General features: G+C 35.2%; 1 protein-coding gene across 1 annotated transcript in view; it reads right to left on the bottom strand.

Annotated features, from left to right (window-relative positions):
• Window positions 1-21791, bottom strand: part of LOC112991965 (adhesion G-protein coupled receptor V1) — a 294714-nt gene that overhangs the window by 193961 nt on the left and 78962 nt on the right. Inside the window, exons 37-54 of the mRNA XM_064499907.1 lie at window positions 21199-21408; window positions 16805-16935; window positions 16433-16532; window positions 15089-15268; window positions 13443-13606; window positions 12759-12852; window positions 9705-9783; window positions 8927-9065; window positions 8267-8408; window positions 6744-7006; window positions 4930-5105; window positions 4071-4195; window positions 2766-2932; window positions 2543-2686; window positions 2181-2288; window positions 1439-1691; window positions 635-757; window positions 206-428 (exon numbers count right to left, since the gene is read on the bottom strand). Coding sequence (XP_064355977.1) covers window positions 206-428; window positions 635-757; window positions 1439-1691; window positions 2181-2288; window positions 2543-2686; window positions 2766-2932; window positions 4071-4195; window positions 4930-5105; window positions 6744-7006; window positions 8267-8408; window positions 8927-9065; window positions 9705-9783; window positions 12759-12852; window positions 13443-13606; window positions 15089-15268; window positions 16433-16532; window positions 16805-16935; window positions 21199-21408 — 2821 coding nt within the window. The remainder of the gene's footprint in view (window positions 1-205; window positions 429-634; window positions 758-1438; window positions 1692-2180; window positions 2289-2542; window positions 2687-2765; window positions 2933-4070; window positions 4196-4929; window positions 5106-6743; window positions 7007-8266; window positions 8409-8926; window positions 9066-9704; window positions 9784-12758; window positions 12853-13442; window positions 13607-15088; window positions 15269-16432; window positions 16533-16804; window positions 16936-21198; window positions 21409-21791) is intronic.

Genomic DNA, 21791 nt, shown 5'->3' on the forward strand with positions numbered 1-21791 from the left:
AGTCCTCTATTGCCATGCTTTAAAGTCAGGTGTAAGGCTGTCTTACTTCAGGTTATTTTAAATCTGTTCTGTGAAAAACTCTCTTGAGTGTTAATAAGCACACCATGCACATAAGTATATTGTGCTCTCCACTATAACAAAAACAGTGTCACAGGAAAAGAAATGCAAGAGCTGTGAGACAAGTTAAATAAAACAAAAAACCTACCTAGGTATAAAATCTGACTGGTTGGAGATCATCGCCAGCTCATAAATTTGGGAGTAGGATTCAACAGTCAGAGCAATTAGGCTCTTGCTAGAGTTCAGAGATCTTGCAGTAACTGAAGTGATATGATCAGCATATGGCGCCTCCAGAAGTACAGAGAACTGGCTTACTTCTGAGTTCCAAGCATACAGTGCTGTTGTATCCCTACCAGCTAGTAGGACATGAACTACATTAAGCAAAGAAGAAAAAAGAAAATTTCAGTGGCATATTTTAGAATTGCCTTTGTAATGCCAGAAATGCCCTTGGGAGCACACTGATTACAGTAACTTCTAAAGTCTGGTATATGTGTTCATTTTTCATATGCATTTATTTCTGCAATTTCAGTGCAATAAACTAGGTTTTGAACAAACAACATTGTCATTTAAGTCTTACCTAAACCTGAAGGTGGCATGAATACATGAATATTTTTTACAGCTTGGAATGGAAGAGACTGAAAGTGTCTGAAGGTAGACTGCCCTGTCTCCCAGATAAAAATTTCAGATGAATTTCCAGATTCTGCAAAGCAGCAAAAAAGACAAAACTTAAACATTTTTTGACTGGTAGTTAAATCACACACTGGTGGCCATACAAAAGTTAGACAGCTTTAACTACAAAGGAAGTCCAATTACCATATTTTCTTTTTTATTTGGTACATAACTCCATAGCGTGACTAATCACCATGGTAAGATTCATCCACTGATACCATTTATGGGCTTTTTTGTATTCATTCACATATAAGAACATTAAGATTACCATAAGATAACAACCAATTGCAAAGAAAAACACAGGCTGCAACACAGATTTTTCAAAAGACATAGGAATACATTCAGAAAACAACGCCTAAAATATCATACTCGTAATAAAAAAATACATGAACTGGGCTGACCAATGATCTCTGCATGGCACAAAGCTCGGAAAAGCTTAGAAAGGGTACAGTCAGTAGCTAGAAGAACAGAGCTGTTATTTCCTACTCTTCCTGGGAAAATACTTCATTTGCTGCATAAGTATTTGAGAATGAATGCAACAGTTGTATTTTATCACAAAAAAGCAGTTTACTTTGATAAGATTCTTATGAGAGAATTGCCACTCCCCAGTAATACTTCAATCCCTATTTAAATTCCTTTATTACACGTGGCTTTACCATCAAACAAATCAGCATATATTTAACAAAGTCAGTTTTTGTTTTCTGCTAAGTACCTTTCACAATAATTAAATAGATGTCTGATCCAGAAATCCAGGCCTCCATATGTTTTATATCATTTGCTGGTACTTCGTGAAGTTTCCTAAACTCATTATTTAACCACTGGTACAAGAGGGTGTTCTGGCTGGTATTTGACAAAGCAACTAATAGGTACAGAAAGCCTCCTCTAGGAAACAAGGCTATGTTCAGAGCTCCATAGAGTGGAAGTTGATGATGCAACACAAAGATGTCTTTATTCCACTGGAAAACCTATGGAAACACAAAAATCTCTTCTTTATAGGTTCCTATAATTGGTACCAAGAGACCATAATTAGATGTCATGCTGAAAAACTGAAAAGATTTATACTGAACTGAACTTCTCAATTCTAAGACAGTCTCTACATTAAGGTATGAGAACACTTGTAAGGGAAACTACATTCCTATGAGCAGCTATGTTCACTCTTCAGACAAATTATGCTCAGAAGATATTTCTGTTCCTACAGCTGTTTTACGAGCTGAATTTCAAAGCAGAAACAACAATAGGATTAATAGCAAACCAGATGCAAATAATTTGTTCACGTGGAGACTACTGGTAAATTTAAACAAGTCTGAAATTTTCACTCCTATAAATTCATAATACGAACAAAAGTAAACTGTCAAAAATACATGCTTACAGATTTATTATCCTTTCATTTCTTGAACTCAAAACTAAACAAACTACCCACATCAAAGTCAGAGAAGACAAAAGTGCACTCCAACCTGGATGGAACCGGAATGGGTTGAATGACTTGCAATAATCAAATAGTCTTCTTCCTCCACAGCAAAATGTTTTACATCCCTGGTATACAGAACAAAGAGAGTTTGTATCTGTGAGGGAAATATAAGAAAAGGAGTGATTGTAAATCACTTAATAGTTTGTTTACATAAGATTAATATAATTTATGATCCATTTTTAGAAAATGTTCTATGGCTTGATTGTTCCACAATTTCTTCTCCCCTACTTCCCAGGTTAACCCCCACAAAAATAGTAAATATGAAAACACAGTAAACAACCAGCTGTGACAAACTTAGCCATTAAAGTTATGTACTATTTTATGATTTTCTAAGTAAAATAGATTTACCCACAACAGTCTGCGTCCAGGCATGAATGCATACACACTGTTGTTGGAAGTTCCTTGTTTGCCTCCTCCATGACTTATCACAAGGTAGGGAGAGGCATTGATTTGGAATGCCACACACCTTCTAGGATTCCATATACTGAAATTCTGAGAGGAGAATAAAAAAGGACTATATTTTAAAATCCTTACTAACAAGCAAGTCTGGTGTTTAGGTACAAACATTTACCTCAACAGGAACAAATACTCCCTTCCATTGGTAGACAGTAGAAAAGCTAGCTGGAGGTGTACGCAACAGAACACCATATAGGATTTCTCCTGATGTAAAGAAACACCAAGTAGATGCTGACTCTTCCACAAAACTTTGTAAGACAGACAGCACACTGATACCACCCCCTGCAATATAGTAAAAGAAAATACTACTTACTATTAGCTTACTCTTGAGGTCTTTTCCAACCCCATTTTCACGATTTACCTGCCAAATTCGGACCTGCTATCAGAAGTGTTGAAATTCTCTCTCAGCACTTGGTAAAAGTGTAAAGAGTATGAGAGTTAAGCAATAAATGTATTTTTCATCCATTACAAGCACACACGGATGTTGCATAGGCAATCTGAGTATGATTCATAATGATTCACTTTGGAATTTAGCTAGGGAGAAAATTAGCTAGAAAACAAGTAGTAAAAAAGTGGCAAAGAAATTACAAGATTACATATTTGTTTGTTCCCTTCCTCCCCTCCACCACAACAGGCAGTCATAACACTGAGATTCTTAGAACTGCCTGAACTGTTTGATTGGCTCACAGTAAAAAAGCACTGTGTTGTCAAAACTAAACTGCAAGAGTAAAGCTAAACTCCCAATCCCATATATAGGTTAGACCAGCTCCAGAGCCAGACAGGGTATTGATTCATGTTCAAAATCAAGCATTTCCTTTCCTGCCCTGTTAGTTTCAACCTGAATCAGTGTGCAGCTACACATGTATCTGTACCAGAACAAAAAATGTTTAGCATGGAAATGGGAACAGGGGGACAGAGGTGGAAGGATGGCTTCCTTTGTTCACAATGCTAATTTAGACCAGATTAAAGTGCTCATGCAACTACAGTCTGAGACCCTCACAGATGCATATTAGTAGGCACGCTGGGAGATACCATAGAACTAACTATGTGTAGCGGCAGTTTTGCAGAACAAGGCTATGCTGGGTTTTTGTGAAACATGTCTTATATACTGTGTCAGAAAAATCCAAAATTACAAGAACATACTTTATTAAAGAAAAGTCTAGTTACAATAAAGTTCATATAAGTGGCAAGAAGGGCAATGGAGATTATTGAAACTCTGTCAGAAATGGCTGATGACAAGATGACTTAAACAGCTAAGCTCTTCTATCTACTGAATCTTGACATGCTCAGAGAAATGTTAATTTGATCAGGTCTGAATACACGAATTTACATTCCAAAATTCCATCTTCTGTTTGTTTGGCTAGTCCGTTAATACCTACACTTTGGCAAAAGCAGTGGACTTTTTATAAAATGAACTTACTGATGCCAAACGCAGTATCTGACAACGTCTCCCACTCAACACTCACAGATGTGTTGAGACCATTACTCCGTGAAACTTTCAAATAAACTGTAGTGTTGGCTTCTTCAATTACGAGGAAATTTGTCCTAAATATGAGAATTGTGAAAATAAGGAAAAAATGAATTTTTTACAGTGTACAAACTGCTGTAATAAAACTAAAGATTTTTATAGTACAACCCCAGCTGTAAAATATACAACAGAAATAAAAAGAAAATATCAATAATTAGTTTCACTATCTGATGGACTAATAACTATATTCATCAAGGTTGTCCAGTGATCCTTACTGCAAGACTCTGGCAAAATTATCAGCAATTCAACAAAATCTTTAAGCAACCTGAAAATTAAACACGTCATATGTATGCTTTAGCCTGAAGAATTTTTGAAAATGTCATTCCATATGGTTCATTTGCTTCTGAAAAACGGCCGCCTTCAGTGAAAGTATATTTGACTGAAGGTTAGAAACAAAAAAAACTGTAAGTATGACTCCCGGGGCACTGATCTGAGGCTTGGAGCTCTAAACATGGATTACTATTTGTGGAATATTTTGACACAAATGAAATATTGCATTATGAAAAAAAAACTTAAAGAAATTGATAATTCTGATGAAGAATGCTCTATTTTTAAGTCCTTTTCTATTATTTTATTGGGCATCAATGGTGTATGATAGACACTGCACATTTTAAACTTACAAATGTTTTAAAACTGGGTTGCTGCATACCTGTTTCTTTAAAAGGATTAATTGAAAACAAAGTTGTAGAGAAATACCATCTCTACTGAATATGAAAAACTATCTCCTTCCAACTGAATCAATGTACAGTACCTATTTGTGACTGGATAGATGCTGAAAAGTCCTAGTGGAGCTTGGTTCTGTAATATGGTGATCATAGTTTCCACTCTTGTGCCTAGTCTGGCTCCCCCAGTTGGATTGAACAGGGTGACAACAAAGTGCTCATCCATTTCTGGTTCTTCATCTAGTATCGCAGAAATGTGCAGTGTCTAATAATAAAACAAGTACACAAAGTCAGTGAAATATGACAGCTAATAATGCACCAACTCTATCATACGATGCTACGTTTCTATTGTTGCACTGTAAGGCCTTGCATAGCACAGACGGAAAATAGCAGTTATTGAAATTGGAGAAGACAGAACAGAACCGAGGCAAGGAGGGTTCAAGCTAAAGGACCATTCTAAAGTCATTCTGATGGTCTTCATTTGCGCAAGAGTAAGATGAACATTTTTTTCTTCTCTTTTCTTTCCTGTTCTCATCCTCTGACCCTCTGCAATTTTATAGTTTTTCATTCTTTTTTTCCCATGCTTCTGATCTTCACTTATTCCATACATTCATTTGTAGCTCATAGTCATCACATGGCTATATGATATCCTAATGCAGGTCAGTTAAGTTGGTATTGCAACTAAACTAGTACCAGGGCAACAGGGTAATCCCACTATTGGTGCTTGGAAGAAAGAAAAAATAGGGACTTTAAGAAATAGCAGCTATGCCCATTGCTGTAGAACATTTAAAATAGATAAAATAGGTAAGGATGGTAGCCAGAATAGAGGGATATTTGAAATAACAAAACTGTCTTTGCTCTTGTTGCTTCATTCCTCTCCTGCACCATTCTGGATGAGAACAGGATCCTCTCAAGGTGGTGTCAAATTAGCAGAGAATAATCTAGACAGAGGTCAATGCTTTCACTTTCATTTGAGCCTCACTGTCATCCTTTCCACTACCTGAACAAGCAAAAGTTAGGAGGTACATATAGCTTTGCTACTGAGAATGTAAAGGTAGTAATGATGCATCTGTTACTATGTAACATCTGAAATCTACGACCTTTTAGATCCCTGTTTACCTCTGCAATAAATGATATTTAGGGACTGTTTTAAGAAGTTTCCAACTTATTACAGGTCTGCGGCACTGTGGTTACAAAAGTTCATAAACTGGAAACCAGTGTTTCCAGGAAGTGTTTGTTTCATATTCTACCCCATTACCCATAACATACTAACCAGATTCTGATCTTACCTTAACTGACAACAATAAACAAATTGCCATTAAACTTTAGAAGAAGCAGGATTTCATAAACTTAAGCAAGTTCACTCTAGGGTCTTTCATTTTCTAGCTGACATTTTTGTGGGGGACAGTACAGAGCCAGCAGGCTTAACACTCACAGAAGAATACGTCATTTTCTATTCCTAAGACACTGACAACTTCCTGCATTTGTAACAGCACACTCTGTTCTGTTCAGACCAACTGAAGAATCAGGGTACAGAGTGAATTTTTTACTTCTACCCTATTACTCCTGTCAAGTGTTTGGTCTAAGGTTTGTGTTTCAGCTGCCTGTTGAGTACACACAAGGAAGTGCTCCTAAGCATGAACATAATCTACACACTGTACTGTTTTCAATTTACTTCAACTATTACAAAGAAAGAAATATCTAAAGATGAGCACATTTAATTTTTCTGCATTCCTACCTAACATAACTACAAGAAATCAGTTACAGCTCATTATTCCTTTGAGAGTGAAGGAAAAAATAAGAAAAAATAAATCTAAGACAAAACACAAACATTTCTGAATTCTTTCCAACAATTTCAAAAACGCGTCCTTCACTTCTTTTGTAACAACTACTTGCCTATTACCTTGAATCTGACTCCCTCTTCCAACACAATATATCCTTGGGAAGGGAACAAATCCACCGATGCTTCTGAAGAATTAATTTCACTTACAAGATATTGAACAGTCACGGTGCCAAATATCCCCTGAGGAGGCTCTCTAATAATGGTTAATACTGCAACACTTTCCATCAAATGGAGAGCTGTTTGCTCTCTTAGGAAGAAGTGATCACTGTTACTGAATGACAAAATTCCATGGCCATCATCGTTGGCAAGAATAGTAATTGTAGCTTTTGAGAAATAAATAATGGAAATGTTCTTTAATTAACACAATAAAATATAATTATACATACATACTGATAAAATACATATAAACACAAATCCATTCTTTCCCTATCCATCCTGCTTCTCACAGGGAAGTGCAAAGTCCTGCACCTGGGGAGGAATAACCCCATGCACCAGTACAGGCTAGGGGCCAATTGGCTGGAAGGCAGCTTAGCAGAAAAGGACCTGGGGCTGCTGGTGGACAAGAAGTGGAACATGGGTCAGCAATATATCCTCATAGCAAAAAATCCAACAGCATCCTGGGCTGCTTTAGGAGGAGTTTCACCAGCACTTCAAGGGAGGGGATCCTTCTCCTCTAGTCAGCACTGGTGAGGCCACATCTGGAGTGCTGTGTCCAGTTCTGGGCTCCCCAATACCAGAAGGACATGGATGTACTGCAGCAAGTCCAGCGGAGGACTACAAGGCTGACTGAGGAACTGGAGTATCTCTAATACAAGGAGAGGCTGAGAGAGCTGGGACTGTTCACCCTGGAGAAGAGAAGGCTCAGGGGGGATCTTATCAATGTTTATAAATATCTGATTGGAGGGTGTAAAGATGACCAGCCCAGGCTCTTCTCAATGGTGCCCAGTGACATGACAGGAGGTTATGGGCACAAACCAAAACACAGGAAGTTCCATCTGAATATTAAAAAAAAAAAAAAAAAAAAAAAAAAAAAAAAAAAAGCTTTTTTTTACTGTAAAGGGTAGTGAAGCACTGAAATACGTTGCTCGGAGAGGTTGTGATGTCTCCATCCTTACAGATACTCAAAGCCGGATTGGACATGGTCATGACCTTGTTCTAGATGACCCTGCTTGAATGGGGGGGTGGACCAGATGATCTCCAGAGGTCACTTCCAACACCAAATACTCTATTCATGTTCCCGCCACTTCAGTATCTATACAAAATACTTATATGCTTGTGATATTACCTAAAGAGACTACGTAAATATTTTATTTTAACAAGGAAGATCTCTAGATAAGAAGAATCTAGAATCTCCTCAAAAAATATTATAATCACCCTTAAAAAGGTCTCAGTTTGGTGCAGTAAAACTTCTTAGAAAGCTCATTTGCTTACTTTTTAATTCCTTATTTTATATATGATCTTGTTAATTGAATAGATTTTTTAGTGATGCTTAAGAACTTTTCAGGAAAGTTTAAAGATCTACAATAGCAGAGCAATGGTAGTTTCTGAAATATGGTTATTCAGAAGAATAATCTTAATCTTACCTGTTGTGTTCTCCCCTAACTGCAGCCCCAGAGAGGGATTTGTTAAAATTAACTGGAATTTCTCATCACCTTCAGGAATATCATCATCAAAAATCATGACATCAACAGATTTATGCCTTTCTCCATCAGCAAAAAAGAGAGTCTGGTATTGAACACAACATTGAATACACAACATTGAACACTTACAGCAGTTAATAATTACACAGTTTTTTTCAGTTAAGGTACATATAATTCTATTAAATAGGAATGAATAGAAGGCATGAAGAGCCATACTCCCAATGTCTCTTATAAATTAATTGAAAACGAAATAAGAAAGTAAAGTTTGTTGCAAAATGAGGACAAGTGAGAACATATACTTTGAAAGTCCTATTGCAAAAAAATCTTTTATGAAAAAAATCTAATGTTTCTAAGCAATATTATATGAGATAGATGTTTGAAAGTTTAGAATGCATTTTACATTAAAAATAATTTAGTATTTAAAATGAAAGAAATAATAAGAATAGGGAGACTATTTTTATTTCATTCTGTTTGGATGACCAAAGCAACTGAAGTAAGTTGAAATAGCTAGCTACATTATTGATCATTCTGCAGAATAATCAAGAAGATATTCTTCTGAGGAAGGTGAAGGAATGAGTATTGTATTTAGAGTTTGCTTCTTACCCTTGAGGTCACACTAAAATCCAAACCCAGCTGTGCCTCCAAATTTTGGGCATAAAAAAACAAAGACACATTGCCATATGATCCTCTGTTTCGATGTGCCATTATCGTCAGATTCCTCTGAGTTTCATTAACTTCAAACCTAAAATACAAAGGAAGAAAAATTCTCACTGTTTGTTGAATGGTATTCTTTTGAATATAAGCGCAGATTGTTATTTCATTTTCACTCTAAATGACTCCATGTGTCTTATATGAAAAAAGCATCATTACAGTACTAGTAGTTGTCTAAAACAACCTTTTTACCTTTGTTTCTTCTCTAAATGGAATTAAGCTGTAGGAGGTTGTGCTTTTTTCCTGATTATTAGTGGCAGACTAAGAAAAGCCATACAAACACATCTGCATTCATGGATGCATTCTTCCTAGCTCCTGGAAATTAGTAAGAGAAAAAGAGATGGGAGATGCCAACCTCTTTGCTTGCATGGATGAAGAGGCTGGAATACTGGATAGAGGCTGAGGAAATGAGGCAAGCTCATAATATAAAATGACAGCAGTGGAAGTATATTAGTGGTAGCAAAAGAACTTTTATGAAACATACACTAAATGTTGATTCTCAGTGTGGGAATTATCTTCCATTTCCTAAATCTACTGACTTGAATAATCCTTCGCCATCTCAAAGATCTGATCCTATTTTTAATGGGAGCTTTAACACTACGTGAAAAAGAAAATAATTAGGCAGTCCAATCACTGACAGAGTATGTTTTTCACGGAAAATGAGACTTACTTGGTATTTTCCCATTCAATTATTCCTCTTACTCCATCATTAGCATCGATAACAATTTGAGAAGCTAAACCTTCCAAATCTAAAACAGAAAACAGAAGGACAAAAATGAAAGAACAAGAAAGTCCATTTTCATGATTTTCAAGAATCATGGAAGCACTTCTTAAATCCCTACTAACTTTACAGATAAAATACCTGATTTTCTGTTTCCAGAATGTTCAGGAGAAAATGAGAGTGAACAAGATAACTGGAAAGGTTCTGAGGAAAACACGTCCTTAATAGCTTACTGAAACTACTATCAACATAATACCTGGAATTACCACGGTTACATTTAATAATACAAACAAAAAAAACCCAAAACAAACAATCCCCCCCAAACATAAAAAAGCAAAAAACACAAAAAACCACAAAACAATAACAACAACAACACCCCATTAAAGAACATTAGGAAAGCAAAATACAGCACAGAAAAGCTAGAAAAAATCAAAAGCAAGATTTGTTGTGCAATCTTAATTCGTCTTTATTTTGCCTATTTATTTTGACAACATTCAACATTTTGCATACTGTGCTATTTAGGGTACAGAAGGGACAACAAATAAGAAATGATTCAGTATTTTATCTTCAATTCATGTTTCAGTGCCTGATCTTAAACCTTAATGGCATACACCTCAGATTCTGCTACTAATACAGAATTATTAATTTCTTTGTGGGCTGTTCTCTTTTACTATACACTGTAACACACTGTTGCTGAACATAGGGAAAAGCCTCTTTACTGTGACAGTAACAGAGCACTGGAACAGCCTGTGGAGTCTCCACCCTTGGAGATATTAAAAAGCTGCCTGAACACAGCCCTGAGCAACATGTTCTAGGTGACCCTACTTGAGCAGAGGGGTTGGACTAGAAGACCTCCAGAGGTCCCTTCCAACCTCAACCATTCTGTGATTCTGTGATACACAGTTTTATAAGTATCCTCACAATAATCCTGTGAGATTGGGAGGCATTATTATATGTATTGCAGTGTGAAAACACTGAATAAATAGAGAGATTAGTGTCAGAAATGTCCACTAATTTCAGAGGCCAAAACCAGAGAGCTGCAATTTGATTTTTCTGAAAAAACAGTCTTGATTTGTTCAGATTACAGCACCACATGATTACCTTAATTTACTTCAACTTACATTTTATAAGACCTAAAAAGAAATGAAGAATGCCAACTTCTACAACCAGACTGATTGCATAAAATGAGTCTGTAGCAAATATATTTTAGATTTGTATTATTTAGATATTTAGTTTCATAGAAAAGATTTTTCTCCATCAATTCAGTTTAGCTGCACAGAAGTACAAGGTTGCCATGAATCTAAACCTGTCATTACGAAGTAGAGATGAACATCAGCAATAACTGTGAAAGTTAGTGACAGGCAGCAGAAACATTACTGAGGTTCAGAAATCCCGATGGAGTGCTAGGGATGACAGGCCTTTCTGCTTCATTCCTACCCTCATTTTCCGTGTCACTTTGTAGTCTGATCTGTACACCCAGGATCTGTAATGGTTCACTGTGAACGGCTATTTTCCATCTTTCCCTCCCCGCTCATGCTAAGCTCTTTCTTGTGTCCATTATCTTTATTCTTTTTTCTTATTTATCATTCTCAGTTGTTCATCATTTTTCCTTTTTTTCATCACTTGCACTTTGGCATTTGAGTCAAGCTGTTTCTTCCATCTTCTCTAGAAGATGGGAGCAGAAGGAGCAGGGACAAAAGAACAGAACTATACTCTTTCTGTTCCTGCTCCATATCAGTGAAATCTCAGTGGTTAACCAAGCTCAATGTGCTTGCTATATCACAGACATACCAGACTTATGCACACTAATGGCCATGCCAAGAGCAGTATATGCAATATATTTTGGATGTATTGGATTGACTGCACATGCCTGTATCATGTGTGGAATAGCCATTTCTTTTTAGATCAGATCCCTCACTAGAAATACTTCAAATATCCTGTACAGAGTATAATATTGCTAGAAATCCAAAATAAATGCATTGCACTCACAGGGAGCTAAATTCTCAGTCATAACAAATCAAAGTATACAAACAGGGAAAATAAGAAAATTTGTCTGATAATAGAATTCATTGCGACATTTTATCATCACAACGAATTTCTGTCCCATGGGTTACAACTTATCTGCTCAGCTCAGCTCAAGTCCATCTAACCCAATGCAGATTATCACACCAGGGTTAAATAATCACAGTTCAATGAGACTACCAAACTGTTATAATGGAAGGTGAGACTATACAGCACCTAACACAATTTAATTCAGATGAATCCTTTGTACTTATATGTTATTCTTTTTATGCTTGTATTTTAGTCAATTAACTAATCACAGCTTAGTCTCTACAAATCAGCAGTCTTGCAGTTTACCTTTCAATCTGTAACGAATTAACTCAGTCACTTCTATAGGCATGCAAAGAAAAGGGAGGAGAGTCAAAGGTGTTAGAAACAATCGATACAACTATTTCTTTAGTACTACAGGGTAATTCAACTGTCATTAAAGCCAGTAGGGCTTTTGCTATTGAATTCAGAGGAAGGAGAATGAGGAGTTAACCGAGCAAATGATAACTGAAGATCACTGGAAGATTAGAAAAGCTATAGGATATAATTCCTAAAAGCAGAAATAAAAACAGAGTTTTAAAAGAACTAAATAAAACTTAACTATTTACCACATAAAGTAATTTTCTGAGATTTTTGTTTCCATTATGTACTTAGGAAATGTAAATCAGATGAAGACACTGCCAGTAAAACTTTTCAGATAATTGTGCTTTTCAACTGATAATTACTAACTCCTCTATAAAAATTACCGAATAATTTTTCCAGGGCCTAAAAAAAGTAAGAAATATAAGTGTAATAATGAATACGTCTGATGTTCTATAATGCTTTTTTTTCAGATATTCTTGTCTCATCTTGGCCTAGTTAGTAAATAAGTGTGATGACGATAATCTCCTGGAGTATTATAACATGTACGTAATTCAAAGAAAAGGAGAAGCAAAGATAATCTCTAAATTATACCTAGCTTAGGTGGGAATGAAGTTGAATGGTTCATGATGAGTTCCACTGAAGACAAATTAACCAAGAAGAATTCCTGCATCTCTGGTATATCATCCTGCAAAACACAGATACATTACATACTCTTTCAGTTTTCCTTTAAGAATTATCCACCGAAGTCATCAAAAAGCAACTCAATAGAAGTCTGTAATACTAAAGTGACATTAGAATTTACTTATTTTTCTATTTTCCTGAAATACTTTTGTTGGGTCTGAAATTGATTATCTTGAAAGAATTACAAAGTAAAATATTGTATTTCATGAAAAAGATTCTGCAGAGACACTAAATTATTCCTGCGCATAACTTTCTGCCCAATTTCAAAGGCATTAGACTTCAACCAAGGAAAAAGCATGAGCTTGCAGCAATCAGTTCATATCAGTATGCAGGTAATGAAGTACACTATTCTGAATATTTGTTGGTAAAGCTTTAATCAGACAGCTTAATTTCATTTATGTCTAGGTAGAGCTGCTTTCTGTGATTACTTGTTCCCCTTTGATTTTAACATTGATATTAGAACCATCTTTCTAAACCACAATTACATATAATATATAGCTTCAAATAATGTATAGGTTGCAAGTATAAGGTTCCAAAATATTCCCTATTTGGAGTCATATAGAACTGTATAGAATTAAAGGGTTTAAAGTTTACCTCTAGAATAGTAATATTTATGGCAGCTGATGTTTCTCCTTCCTCTAAAATCAGTGATCCAGAAACAGATATATAATCAGTTCCTGGTTCAGCCAAGGTCGCTTCTGTCTGATTCCTTAAAGTGAGCAATCCTGGAAATGTTGCATATGTAACATTGATAGTACCTGTTTAATTTGTGACAAAAAGAAAAATCTTTTTTTTTTTTTTTCCAACTCTTATGTAACTCTCACTCACACAGAAAAAGAAAAGAGATCAAATGCTCATCTGCAAAATGAAAAGACTAACTGCAGAACAGAAGGATTAAAAGATTACTACAAAGTACATTGGAGCCAATGGGAATTTGCTATTGATTTCAGTGGGCTTTCAGTCTGGCCTTTGGTGACTTGTCCAGTATCACAAGACTCATAAATCATTAAGACCAAATGTATTTAGAGATTTGAGGTGCTGTGAACCTCAGATACTACATTGCTGAAGTAGTAACTAGGACATCTAATGTATTACTAATATCAGTTTTGGTGCCAAAGGAAATAAATTATCACTCTTGCAATGCTCTAAGAAAGGTTCTGAAGACAGTGCTAGGAAATACAGTTTAATAAACCTAACTTCCCTCCAAGGTAGACTCACACAAACTTCAATACAGAATAAAGCTGGAGGACACACTGAAAAATGTTACCAGGGGGAAAAGTTAAATGTGACTTTTTTAGAATAAAGCCATGCCTCACAAATCTGTCAGGATGAGTCAAGCAGCAAAATGTAAAGAGAGTGATCCTGGAGATAAAACAACAGATGAAAGATCAAAGCTAAAATGTTAGTTTCCTGAATATTATTCAAAAAGTAAAATAGAATATTGATTGAGATTAAAAAAGAAATGAGAAAGCATAGAAATGTCATTAAAATGTCTGACTCTATAAATCTATGGTGTGCCCAGATCTTGAATATTAGTTGTAACTGGTCACTTCATTATAAAACAGATATAGCACAAGAAATCGAGGGAGGATTATCACAGATGTCTAAATATAGTATAAAAACAGGAAAAGGAAATTGCTGTACATGTTTTTGCAGAAGATAAATTGAAATTCTCAGTCAACAGTTTTAGAACAGAATAAAATATTTTTGCACATGGTACATTATCAAATTGTGGAATTTTATGAATGCTAAAAGATAAATTGATTCAAAAAGGAATGAGAATTTTTTGCAGAAGACAGATAAATTGAATTCAGTGGTCTGGATGAAACTTCATGCACATAAAGTTCCTAAACTGCCAACTTCTAGAAGTGCAGAGGAGAAATACATGGAAAGATCACTCTATACATAATCCTTTTTTCATGCATTTTTTATTTCTTCTGGATTGACCAACACTCTGAGGCAGACTCTTTAGACATAAAGGTAGTACCCTTAACGGACACCTAGCCTCATCACAGCTTCCAGACTCTTTGATGTGGAAATGAGGACTATGGCTCTGGTTTTAACTGACACTTAGTCTCCAGCCTTGCAGTAGGGAGCCTAGAAGTCCTGAAAATATCAACTCGATCCAAAATTTCCAAACCTTCTAGGCTCCCTGCCTTGGCTTTCATTTGCCTAATGATTACCAAAACAAAAAAGTCCAGCAATTATAACCTCCTTACTCTTGAAGTTATTATACAAACCTAGTGATCCAAATTCTCTGTTGATAAAGAGCTGAATAGTTTTATTCTCCTCTGGAATTAAAACTTCCCTGGATGTGGAAGCAAAATTCAAGACTCCATGTGGTTCATCACTAGCTTCTACTGTCAGAACAGCTTCATATCCTTGACTATCCAAGACAGCAGCTCCTGTTGAAGAAACTCCTGCAAAAGTACCAATGGGCTAATGTGAATAAAGTGCTAGGCAACTACTTTCTTCTCATTATAATATTATTATTATATTCAAATCACAAACAGCCAAAAGGAGTGCAAATGAAACCAAAACCATGATGCGCTCACTGAAGTTTATGGATGGTGTAGCACAATATATATAGTATGTATATTTATGTTTTAAAACAAATACAGAAACATACAATCACAGTAGAAAACATTAGCCCTACTAAGTATAAAATCACAAAAATGTATTAAGAAATGAGCAAACTTAATGGGCCAGCCCCAAATATTGATTTCCCTAAAATCAATAGGGAAGGAAGTAACTCTGAAAGCTTAAAATTAGATTCCATTTCTCTATCATTCCTTGAATAAATTACTCCCTTACCATCGGGTATAGAGCATGCTAAGGCAAATTATCTCTCTTCGGCTAAACGTTGCCTGGGTGAATAACTGCTGATGTATCGATTTATGCTAAACTTCATGGACAAGAGTCAACAAATTATTCTAGAAAGTTGGTAAGGCACCTAGCAGCAATATAATCCATACCAAGTTAGTAAGGGGTTTAGGCATTAACTTCATTTTAATATAGAATAATTCAGAAGGGTTGTAGAATTTGACTGAGCTTCTTCTGTCATCCTAATTTAAATGGTAAGAATAAAATATGCTGATCTCCTTGAATTCAGAGACAAATCAGAAAGTCTGCTTGGAGCATGATGAGATATATGTTACATTGCTGATGTACTAACTGGGACATCTAACATATTACTAATATCAGTTTTGGTGCCAATAGAACACTGCAAGAGTGACCAATTAATCTAAGAAAGGTTCTGAAGACAATGTTGGGAAATATAGCTGCATATATCTAACATTCCCATACATATATATATATGTGTGTGTGTGCGCATATACATATGTATGTGGGCATGTGTGTGCACATGTGCATACATATGTATACATATATATATGCACATGTATGGACATGAATACATTAAAGTAAGTTTGGTTCTCATATTTTTATAAAATAGGAATGAACTTAACATGTTTTACAGCAGTTACAGTTTAGTCTTACACCTCCAAAATGGATTAATATATATGAAAAATATTATACTCTTAAATGGTATTTTTAAGATATAGCATGCTATAGTTTTGCACTACCTTGTGTTTTGACGTTGTATAGGACAATTTGATACTCTTCTTTTTCTTCAGGAATATGGTCATCCAGCAAGTGAACATATAATGTTGTATTCAATGACTCCTATTTATTTTAATGACAATTTGATTAGTTATTACTGTAAAAAATACAAGCATACTACTATTCAATTATTATTTTGAATGACTCCTTTAAGAAATTTTAAGTTAAAATAGCAAGAAATATGAACTCTCTCCAGTTTAGAACTCAAAGAGTAATGGGAACAAGTCAATAATCAGATCAAGAAACAAAGACTGTTAGGAAAGCATACAGCCTTTCTCAGCTCAGTTCTAAATACAATGTTTTCCTTTAGCTATTAGCTTTGCTTATGGTCTTACCTCAGGAAAAAAGAGTATTCCAGAATAATTTTCAAAATTTTGTTTTACACGATGCCCAACAATCTTCCATTCAACAGTAACATTTCCCAGTCCTGGGGCAGTTCTAAGGATATGGAACTGCAGCTGTTCTCCTAGAATAAAGGACAAGACAGAATGTTTTGAGATTTCTTCTTCTATACATCAGTTATAAAAATTGGAAGTCAGAAACATGCATCACTCAGTTAAAATAATTTTTTGAGAGTCATTTGTATCTTTGATAGTAAGCTTCATTGTAGGCATACAACACACTTAAAATTGAACAGAAAAACCCAAACCTAAACTCTGGAGGGTTTTTTGTTTGTTTTTAGTTCAATCTTGCAAAGAACTATCAATATATCAGGGAACTTGCCAAAGATGAGTAACTTACAAAGTGAACACCCATCAAAACATGCACAAACAACAGAGCAATACTGGATTGTAAACCACACAAAATAGTAAATGCTGTATGTACCAGCTATAACACAACTAATATTCTACAACAGTTCACTGGCAGGGAATATACATTTTCCTAATATTTCCAGTCACGTGACCTTACATAATGCATGCAGAAAAATGCTTGTAATTACCTGTAAAATCCATTTATATGAGTTTGAACTTACAAACATTATCAGTGTTAGAAAAGAGAACATTCAGAAAATGTTAATAATTTTGATAATTTCTAAAGATATGAGTATCAATTGATGATAGGCCTCTGTAAAAAGCAAATATTACACTTCTCACATTTTTAATATTTAACCCCAAGAAAATTTAATTAAAAACAGCAAACTACTTCAAAATCTTCATAAAATTTAGAAAATCAAGTTTAAAACCTACATGTTATTTTAAGATTACTACTGACATATTTTAAATGTGGACATAAGAGATTAACATATCACTATATCAGCATGTAAAATCAGTGATATTATACAATACGTTCACATTATAACACAGATGCTTATTTATAATAGGTAAGTGTATCGCATATGCATTTCAACAGCATTTTTCAGGTGCATGTTATTTAAGTTTGCCAGTACATACAGTATTGCATTGGCTTCTCAGAGGCATTAAATGTGTAAAAATCTACAATACTGAGTTGCTTGGAAATAATAATACATGAGATTTCTTTTGCTTACTGAAAAATGAACTTAACTAGAAAAAGCCAACATGTATTTTAGTAATGCAGAAACAGAAATTTGACAACCTTAATTCCATCCCCAACTCACTAAAACAGTCTTTCTTACTATTTTATCTGATATAAACTGATTTGAAACACTTTCAGTTTTGATAAATCTGGGAATAATTCCATCTACGGACCAACTGATTCCTACGCATATCTAAGAAAAGAGGAGAAGAAAAATTAGATAACAGATTCATCCAGCTGCAAATCAGTCTGTGTGGCCTATTATGACTGCTTTTCCTGCTTCATGAAAATACGCATACAATTACTCAGTCCGTTGCACTGTGTATAGTATCACATCACTAGGCCTGCCTTGGATTTGATTTAAATAACTTCTGATTTGTCTTGCACACGTGCTTAGAATCAAACCTACCGGAGAAGCACCCAAAACTTTATCTGACCTCATGGCGGTCCATCTATGAAAATGGAAGAAAGGATATGGGGCTATGTGGCTTCATACTCCACGGCATGATCAGAGGGATTAGCTGGACTGGTCAATTTCTCCATGTAATTTAGAGTGCACCAAGTTCAGATGGTATCTTGCTATTCTCCTATTCTATATTACAGGGCAGTATCGCATAGCTAACCCTGACAGGAACAACTTGAACATTTTCTAGATACATTTCTTTTTAGTACAGAAATATTAGAGATGTATGTATGCTGGCCATCAATGACAGACCTAAGAATTATTAATTTCAAGAGACCTTAATATAATTCATTAAAATACAGTATTAATATGCTAAAGAAAGAATACAAAAACTATGCAAGCCAATTTCCAAATAAATATATATATTTTTTAAGCCTCAGCATTTCAAACTTCAACTAAGCCTTGGAGGTGTACTGAGGTTCACACCTTTGTCTTAACTTGGTCCATGTTGCTCTTAAGAGAATAAAAGAATTAAAAATTTATTGACATCACAAGTATTCTGTTTCTACAGTCAGCTATCTGAGGGTACATTCCCAGTTTATGGGTTCCTCTGAGACTGTTTTATCATATTGTTTAACACTGCACCGAAATCCAGTCTATCCTACTTGAGAATTTTGCACAACCATTGCAAACAAATAAATACTTAACACAAAACTGGTTACTTCAGTACCATTGCAAAATGCACAAATAAGACAAAGCGTATTTCAATACAACATTATACAATACAACGAATTTTCACTGAAAACTACAATAAAGTGCTCTAGATATAAAAGGCTGTTACAATATGAAATCAAGAACACCGAGAAGAAACCCCAAGTCTAATTCATCACTATTACAGACTCCAAGTAGTTAATAACTGAGCCAAGTTTCTTGGACAGCTTTACCAAGACCTTTAGTAACCCTATCCAGAAAGAAAATAGGAAAAACAAGCTGTGTATATATACTTTTTGATATACAATAGGCTTCAACAGATACCAATTGATTTCTGATGACTGAAAGGATGTTATTAGGCCAATTCCACTTTTTTGTTTTACATCTGATGTTTAAACATGTTACCTATATCTTCAGACTTCTACATTGCAATTTAAAAGTGAGGTACCAAATGCATCTTTAGTGAACACAAATCAAGAGGTATGGATTTACCAGGGAGAAGAAGGGTGCCTCAGCCATCCTTCTCTTCCCCATTATTTCAAGCCAGTGCAGTGCATACTCCTGCAACACAGTCATAGCCACACATCTGTTGCACGCCCCTATCCATACTAAAAAGCTATACCTACCCTGAATAAGGTGATAAATATTCACATCTTGAAAATAATATATATTTACTTGATGGATAGCAAAATTGTTCAATAATATAATAAATATAAAAGATAATGATATTTGAATTATATTAGGTAAATTTTGCTTTCAAAACAAGAAAGCCTGGATATTAAAGGTGGAAAACAAACACTAAAATCTGTCATCTAACAACTGCAGCTCTTTTTTTTTTTTTTTAACAAAGGGTTCAGTGTGGTTTTTTTGTTGTTGTGAGCCAATGCATTTTCTTCTCCACAACCTGGAAAAACTGGAGTCCAGTAATTTCCAAACTGTAACAGAGTACTTCAGTTCCAGATGTTCAACATTTGCTACTGTGCAACGAATAATATTTAAGCAGTGGAAAGTGTTGAGGGTCATCATAACCTTTGGGACTGCGCCAGTTTGCATTAATTCCTCGTGCTCATTAACAGCTCTTCTTAGCTTGTCAGATTGCAGCTGGCTTGACAGGCTGATCAGAACTGTTAATGTGGAGAAATAAAGGATGAAAACTGGGCACACACACCAGCACAGAATTAACACAAACTGTCTAGATGAAAACCCGAAGGTTACGATGTCCTTTCATGTTCAGGGAGGAGAAGAGAAGGAACACCTGGTAGAGAAAGACTTTTTTTTCCCTCTTCAAACACAAAATGCAATGCAAACATTGCTGGAGAACAAATTTTTCTTTTGGTAGCTTTTCCTGACCATCAGTTTAAAAGTCAGAGAAAAATGATACTGTAACACTTTCAGATTCCAGCAGAGGCCACCCAAACTAATCACCACTGATATTACCATCCTCCTACATGAAACTGTATCACATCTTAGATAATGCAATGTGCTCTTTAAAACACTCGTAGATTTTTTCACTTTCAGATCATTACTGTTCTTTCTCAAATGCCATGTGACTTACTGATGCCAGCAAGATTTGCTATAGTCCTAAACTAGCTGCCATAAAAAAGCATAAATAGAAAATTTTAAACCAGCAAGTTAATGAGTAAAAAGAAGGGAAAAGGTGATCCTAATCGTTCTGTGGGAATGTCTTCCAGAAGATTTAAAGTGAGTTAAAGTCATTGATAAATGACATTTGCTTATAACTATTAATAGATGTGTGTATGACAGGAATTATATCCAGATCCAGAATTTGGCATAAATAAGACAAGGAAAGTTAAAAGGAGTTTTGAGATGGAATACCAGCAGAAGCAAGGCACGATCTTCAGAAAAAGGAAAGCATTGATGATGAAACATAAAATGGTTTTGAAAATGGTTTACCTATCCTTTCCAAAAATCTTTAAGTGCTATACTTGCAAGAGTTTAAAATTCAAAGAAATTCATGCCAAGTATGTAGTTATTCACTGCTTGCTGATGTTCTCTGAACAATGAAACAAACAATCACTGTGAGTTATTAACAACAGAAAGCACGAAGATTGAAGCTGATGTTAAAAAAACTGAGCATGGTCAACACAAAGAAGAACCCACCTTCACGACCAATAACAGATCTTGAGGCTGTCTGAAAGCTAATAATTCCTGCCACATTGTCACTTGCCAGAATAATCACTGTGACAGTGTCAAAACTGGGCAGAATCCGACTCCCTCCTTCAGTATGGACCAGGCTGATTATGATACTTTCATTATCCTCTGGCTCTGGATCATCTAAGATGGTCAATGTGACCATCTTTTTTGTTTCCCCTACAAGGAAAAGAATGCATTCATATATGTGCCCACGGAAACCACCTTTTAAAAAGACAACCATCTCATTTTGTAGCAAATGCTTTAAAAATATAAAAAGGACAAATGGAGCATATCTATTTCCTTACCTTTCTGGAGTTACTGAATGTCATTATGAAGTTTTATTCAATTACTTCCAAAGAGGTCACATGAGGCCAATATGATTATTATTAAATGTACTATGTACAGAATAACTGGGTAGAAATTATTTCTGAATTTTTTTTGCATTACACGTTCTCTGACTTTATAATTTAACTTAGAAAAGGGGAATATTATTCTTTTAAAGAAAGTTACCAAGTACATAAGCTCTCTGAGACACTGTGCACTCAATTTGAATATATTTA

Source organism: Dromaius novaehollandiae, chromosome W, assembly GCF_036370855.1.
Source record: "Dromaius novaehollandiae isolate bDroNov1 chromosome W, bDroNov1.hap1, whole genome shotgun sequence".
In the NCBI taxonomy this organism is placed as follows: domain Eukaryota; kingdom Metazoa; phylum Chordata; class Aves; order Casuariiformes; family Dromaiidae; genus Dromaius; species Dromaius novaehollandiae.